General features: G+C 38.5%; 1 protein-coding gene across 12 annotated transcripts; it reads left to right on the forward strand.

Moving 5' to 3' along the window:
* The first annotated feature begins 398 nt into the window (after nucleotides 1–398).
* Nucleotides 399–5,732, forward strand: LOC131164406 (uncharacterized). 12 transcript variants are annotated; one of them, XM_058121566.1, is made up of 9 exons: nucleotides 404–561; nucleotides 753–844; nucleotides 1,575–1,734; nucleotides 1,840–2,300; nucleotides 3,406–3,550; nucleotides 3,704–3,840; nucleotides 5,043–5,105; nucleotides 5,213–5,281; nucleotides 5,416–5,732. In XM_058121566.1, the coding sequence occupies exons 4-9, from the start codon at nucleotides 2,109–2,111 to the stop codon at nucleotides 5,494–5,496; spliced, it is 687 nt and encodes a 228-aa protein (XP_057977549.1). In that variant the 5' UTR covers nucleotides 404–561; nucleotides 753–844; nucleotides 1,575–1,734; nucleotides 1,840–2,108; the 3' UTR covers nucleotides 5,497–5,732. The 12 variants fall into 12 exon arrangements, with proteins under 12 accessions (XP_057977540.1, XP_057977541.1, XP_057977538.1 ...); XM_058121567.1 differs by having other exon boundaries at nucleotides 1,590–1,734; XM_058121561.1 differs by having other exon boundaries at nucleotides 405–561; nucleotides 5,413–5,732.
* Nucleotides 5,733–6,508: the final 776 nt, after the last annotated feature.

The raw sequence follows: 6,508 nt of genomic DNA on the forward strand, positions 1-6,508 counted from the left end.
AGGTTTGGCATTTTTTTTCCCAAATAATTTTTATAATTATTAACACATAATTTTTTTAATTATTTTGGTCAAAATTAATTTTAAGTTGCACAAAATGATTGGAATAATGGTTTCACATCCTCCCACTTTGGTCCAATCAATTTTCACTCCCCCCTTTCCAATTTTGTCATTTCAGAGATCAAAGAGGCATTCCCATTTCCCATGTAGGGCATCATCCCTTTATTGAGCCAACTACCCCACGAGTACTACGAGTCCACTCACCGACTCAACTCACTTAGCCGTCCCAAACAACTCGGGACCGCATACCGCAATTATACATTCCATGCCAATAATTACCAATCAACCACCCATGACCAAACACACCCAAAAAAAAAATCTAAATCCAGAGCCGAGCCGGCCACTGGAGAGCGATGATCGGCTAATCCGGTTCACTTGAGCCTAGACGGGGTGACCGGCTGCAGCCGGTGGGCCGATAAACCCGGGTAGAAAGGGGTGGACCGTACGGGTAGAGGGGGTGTATATGGAGGGGTGGTATGCGCAAGTCGTTTCCAATGGCAGTTGGTAAGCATTGAGTGTGTTTCCTCTGCTTTCTCCTCTGTTCTGTTCCCACTCTCTCTGCTTCAGTCTCTGTCTCTGATTGATTAGAGTTCCAGATTCATATCGCTTTCTCTCTCTCTCTCTCTCCCCCTCTTCACTTACGTGAGTTGCGCATTTGCGTCTCCGAGCTTCAATTCGCCTCTTTTTCCTCGCAGATCCGATTCGTTTTGGATAAATTTGGCCCCGGAAACCCCTGGTTCTGTGGTTTTTCGTTCTCGGGAGGGCATGCATTTCGCGATTTGAGCAGGTATGGAGTGTGTGAGTGAGTGAGTGAGAGTGCGTGTATGGGGTGATGGGTTTTTTTTTTTTTTTTTTCTTTTCTGTTTTTGCATTGAGATGGAGTCGTTTGTGCTCGTAATTTTGTGATGGGGGTCAGTAATTTGTTTTATCGTTTGCTGTTTTTGGGAAAAATGTGATGAATTGAGAGTTTGATATTAGTTTAATTGTTCAGTTGGAGCATGCGTTGTGTGCAGGTATGGGCGCTAATGAGGGAAGATTGTACTTTTTTTTTTTCTTGTTTGTTTTGGGAAGAGTGTTTTCTGTTTGGCTGGTGAGAAAAAAGAGGGTGAGAAAGGAAAGAAAATTAGTTATGATTTTTATTATTTTGTTTGGGACCTGAGAAAACAAAACGAAACCCTCAACTCGTCTTTGACTAACGCACCATCGGTTTTTGTCTATTTGCGAGTAGTGAGTATTTCATTCTTATTAAAGCAAAACATATAAAATTTTTCGTTCTTCTATTTTCAGATACAAAAAAACCTATCGATCTCTCTTCCTTTGACTGATTCCGTTTTTAATTATGTTATTATTACCTGTTTTACTTTTATAATTTGGTGTCAGATGAAGTGGAAATGCTGGAATTAAATCATTTCCACCGGCTGACTTGACTCAAATTCATTTCAAGATTTGAATTTTAATGGAGCTTTGATGATCTGACGATCTTAATTGAACACTTTTTGGATCCAACCCATATCCAGGTTTCTTGTTCACAGGTCTTGCGTGGCGTCACTATGGCTAAAAGAGCAGGTTAATGATGAGCACACTTTTGATCTGAAGCTAAACCCTTATTTATTACCATCGACCTGAGTCCGTGAATCAGTAGGAGTCACAGCTACTTCATCCCATTTAGCGTTTCTGGTATTATTCTGTGTCAGAGCTCTTTCCTTCTCTAACTTGACGCTTGTTGCCCAGTTACTGTGGGTTTTTTTTTTATGATACACCCTTATCTGTTTTCTCCTTCAGGGAGCTCGCGAACTAATTGGAAGATAAATTGGATCAAGGAATTTCAGGGAAAGTCACTGGAAAAGAACACTTACAGAAGAAGATGGTCTTTTTGTTGTGTAGCAATCAAACCAGTTACTGGGTTTTGCTACATTTGGGGGTTGAGAGAGTTGGATTATTATAGAAATCAATTTTATGGCATTGCTTCTTTGATTGTTGATTTGGGTTCGTTTAATTCGAACTTCCGGACTGAAAATAGTTGGGGAGAAATTGAAATTTGCAGCGAGAAAATGCTGGAGCCTGAGCTCTGTTCTTCACGGGTTCTGTCTCCTTTTCGTGAGGAAAGCGGTGATGAAGAGCTCTCTGTTCTTCCGAGGCACACCAAAGTTATTGTCACTGGAAACAACAGAACAAAGTCCGTCTTGGTGGGTTTGCAAGGCGTTGTCAAGAAAGCTGTTGGCCTCGGTGGTTGGCATTGGCTTGTATTCCCTTATTCCTTTCATACTTTTTTCGGGTCGTTTTCATATCTAATCCACTGTTTAATCATGATAGGTTTAGTAGCTTTTTAATTTATTCTCTCTCTGTGCTTACTTTTTTGCTGATTCATTTTGTAATGATGAAGAAACCTAATATGAAGTTCTGATTACTCACTAGGATGCTAAATTACCTACCTCACAACAATGTGCAGAATAATTTGGTCTAATGCTTCCTAAGAAATGCTCGAATTTCAGTGATTTCCTAAATCAACGTTCTAAATATTAGTTGTCACCTTTTGAGTATATGCCATTTGTAATTATAAGGAGTGACTCCGTGACTGATTATAAAGAATTTGGATTAATTGTCCCTGAATTTAGCAAATAAAAGGAAAACATAACAAATGAATTTGTTTGTGGCCCAAAAAGAATCTTATGCATGCAGATGAAAATTGTCATTATCCTTTAAAAAGGTACAACTAACTGTTGATTGTGTGTACTATATTTCTTTGTCACCTGCAATATTTACTACTATTCTCCACTATTTATGCAATTGAATGTCTATATGTTATATCTAGGATTTATTTTAGACTTCAGAGAATCCTTCTAATAAAGATTTCATCCTTTTTCCTTATCTTTTTGTGTTTTTTCTATGATATCACAAAATTTCCTAATTTTTAGTTCTCTTGTAGTCTAACTTAATCAATTATTGAATACAAAATTAGAGATGCTTTGATTTATTCTCTTAGCATGTTTTAAAGGACTCAGGCATTAGAATGTATGGGATGTTTATATGACTTGCAAAAATATTTAACATCGAACTTTTATTCGGTCTAGATTATCAGGTATCTTATGAATGATGGAATTTTATAATCCCCCCATGCTATCTTTGATGGAACCAAAAACCAAGAAGTTGTTTTTAGCTGTCATTTTAGACTTTAACAAGCAGATTGGGGACTTTCGCTTTTAGAAATGTTTTGTGTCAATTTTCCAGTTATTAATTTTCAGGATTTAGGCTTGATTGATTCAGCTTGTGTGCTCTCCTGTCTATTGTTTTTTCCTAATTAATTGGTTGGATGTATCTTTTGAAACTATTGGTGCTTTGACATACAAGGTTCTGAAGAATGGGGTTGAAGTTAAGCTTCAAAGAAATGCCTTAAGCGTGTTGGAACCTCCCACTGGAAATGAAGAAGATGAAGATAATGATTTTGATAACTCTAGCAGTAGTTCTGACATTGGCGAGAAGGACAATGATTTCTGTAAGTTGAACTATTTTCTACCTGTTAAATCCCTGACAATGGTTTCCATGGGCCATATCTCATTGACACTTGTTTGGCCATATCTCATTGACACTTGTTTTTAAACTCATGGTCCTGATCTGCTGAAGTTTGCTACTGTTTCTCCTTGGGCAGCCAGTAGTGTTGAGTTCCACAAACTGAGCAAGCCACGAGTTCGAAATACAAGGCCATGGACTACATCTGCATCGGCAAAGTCAGTGAATCGTGGTAGTTACAGAGAAGTTCAATCTAGCATGCATGCACCTCAACCGGTAAGAAATTTGAATGATAGTCCGATGTTCTCAAGCAAATGTTACTGTGTGTGTTGCATTTAAAAGCCTCTGGACCACAAACATGGGCCTTCGAGCACAATCACATGACATGTTGCAGATGCCCATCATCAGTAGGCCCACAACTGAATACATGATTTTAAACCTCACTGAGAGATCTTTGCCTGCATATTGGGTTTGAATGCTCTCGACATAAAAACTGTGCATGGAACTGGTTTCAGAAAATAATGGCTGAGAAAAAGTATAAAAGAAAAGAGATTTTGCTGATAATTTTTTGAAGTAGCTTGCTGGCAACAGTCATCATATTTGGTCTGAGAGGGTGGAAAGTGAGGAATAGGGGGAGGGGAGCTGGAGTGTGGATTGCAAAGTCTGAGATTGAGATAATCATTTTTTTTGTTTGACTGGCCTTAATTTGGTATTAAATGGTACTGAAAAGCTTGCTCTGGAGTTTCTTTCTTTGATGTGAGTGGTCTTTTGGACCATTTCGCTTGTTCATTTAATGTCTATTGCCATTTTTTTGTTTTCAAAATTCCTTTACTTTGGTATGAATGGAATAAAATTATTAAATCAAATTATCACCCAAATTTTGAAATATTATTTTGTGGTTAGATTTTTAAATGTGATCTTGTGCATTATTATAAGCAAGGCAGTTTTGCTTGCTCTTTTTTTTGGCATCTTGTCTTCCCTATCTGATTTGAATACCTGTATTACTCTAGTCTCTAGTCGATCATGTCTGTAGGGTTACTAGGAGGGTAACATGTTCTTGGGAGTGTTCAATGCATTGTGCATCCACTCACTGGGCAAATGCAATACGAAGCCAAGGCTGGCCTAATGGGAAGGACTGTCCTTGTTCTTGGGTTTGAGTTTCATTACCCTTCCCAACCAATGTACACCAGCTTTGTGCATTGGGTTGTCAAAACAACTATTTGTTTTTGTTTTTCTTTTTAAAATCGCCAAGCTCACCTTAGGTGCCAAATGGGGTCTCTATTCAACTTTCTCGTGGAAAATTTATCTTGTGCATCTATATGCATTGTTTGTGCGGAGATCTCTCTAGTATGTTAATTATTAGTACTGTAATTAGACTGATGCAATGTGCACATTGACATTGGGGAATTGTGATTTGTGACTTCCAGATATGTGTTTAGTTGTATGTTCTCTTAATACTTGTTTTTGCTGATATTCAGAGGGTGAACTTGGCAAAATTAGGAAGCAACTCACTTTGGAGATACTGGAGACGCTTCAACCTAGTGGGTGTCACCAACTCTCAGAATTTGACATTTTGTTCCCTTTGTTATTTCACTTTAAATTTTAACTAGTTCTTATGAAACTAAGAGATTTCAATCTTAAATTTTAGGGAAGCATCAATCATAATCCATCCAAGGAACAGATGATTAATGCAGTGCAGCGGCATTTTGTGTCACAGGTCTCTCTCTCTCTCTCTCTCACACATAGACCAACATGCTTGGAACCATGGGACGAAAAAAAAAAAAAAAAAAACCTGGAGAAAACTGATGCTATATCTGTTTTGTTTTTTTATAATGTTTTGGTATTCAGCAGCAATTGGATGAGATTCAAGTGATCGTGGAATTCATTCATGCCGCCAAGAGACTGAAGACCTTTGATGCACAAAGAGAGTGAGAGTGTGGATGTAAGCTCTTGTATAATTAAATTATATGTATACATGTGTAGTCTAACCTCTAGAACCAAACCCTAATTCTGAACTGCTATAGGAGAGAAGAGAGAGGATGATTGGCCATGTGTCCTATATATCCCATCTCTCCCGGATCCTAATCCCTCAATCCCCTAACCCTTGTCTGTACGATGGAACTCAGCACCCAGCTAGTTAATATCATAGCCTAATTTCCTCTGGTGCATACTTTGATTCATTGTCATTTAAACTATTGAATGGTAAATAATTATGTGTCTAGATAGAAATAATAATAATAAAACTTCGAGCATGATTTGTGCATTGGCCCAAAGATGCTTAAAATCAGCAATTTGTTTTCCAAATAGTGTAGTTCATCGAGTTAACTCGGGAGGTTGGATTTCAAATTAAAATTTGAGTCTAAAATTGTGTATTGAATCTGAATTTGCTTGAGTTGAGCTGAACTCAATGTGTTTGCATTGTTTTTTGTGTGAAGACTTTTGGGATATCTACAAATTTGTCTGGGCTGCTTAAATTTTTAAGGGGAATGGTGAGTGAGAAGCACATTGGGAGATGCATAATTTGAAGCACTGTTTTCCATCTTAGGTAGTGTTGGGGTTGTGGGGGTGGGAGGGCGTTTTAGTCATTTCCCCATCAAAGGTCACGGGTTCAATGGGGCTGGGGGTTACCCTGCGCCGACCACTGCCTCTGCTGTGGGTGATTTGACATTTTGGAGAGACAGCCCAAAGCGTGCCGAATGTGAAATGCGCGCCAATCAATGAAAAGCCTTTTTCCTCTATTGGCTCTCAAAATTCAAAACCTCTGCGACCACATTCCACTATTCATTACACATTTACCTTTTCCCTTTTCTTCTTTCCCCGCCTAGCACATTAGGTTTGCCATTTTGTCCAGGGCAAAGATTTGTCTTTGAAAGATATTGGGCAATATTCCTATCCCTCTTAGGCTCCCCCACCGAACGTCTATAGCCACTGCTGCTTAGGGTTT

Source organism: Malania oleifera, chromosome 9, assembly GCF_029873635.1.
Source record: "Malania oleifera isolate guangnan ecotype guangnan chromosome 9, ASM2987363v1, whole genome shotgun sequence".
NCBI classification, from domain to species: domain Eukaryota; kingdom Viridiplantae; phylum Streptophyta; class Magnoliopsida; order Santalales; family Ximeniaceae; genus Malania; species Malania oleifera.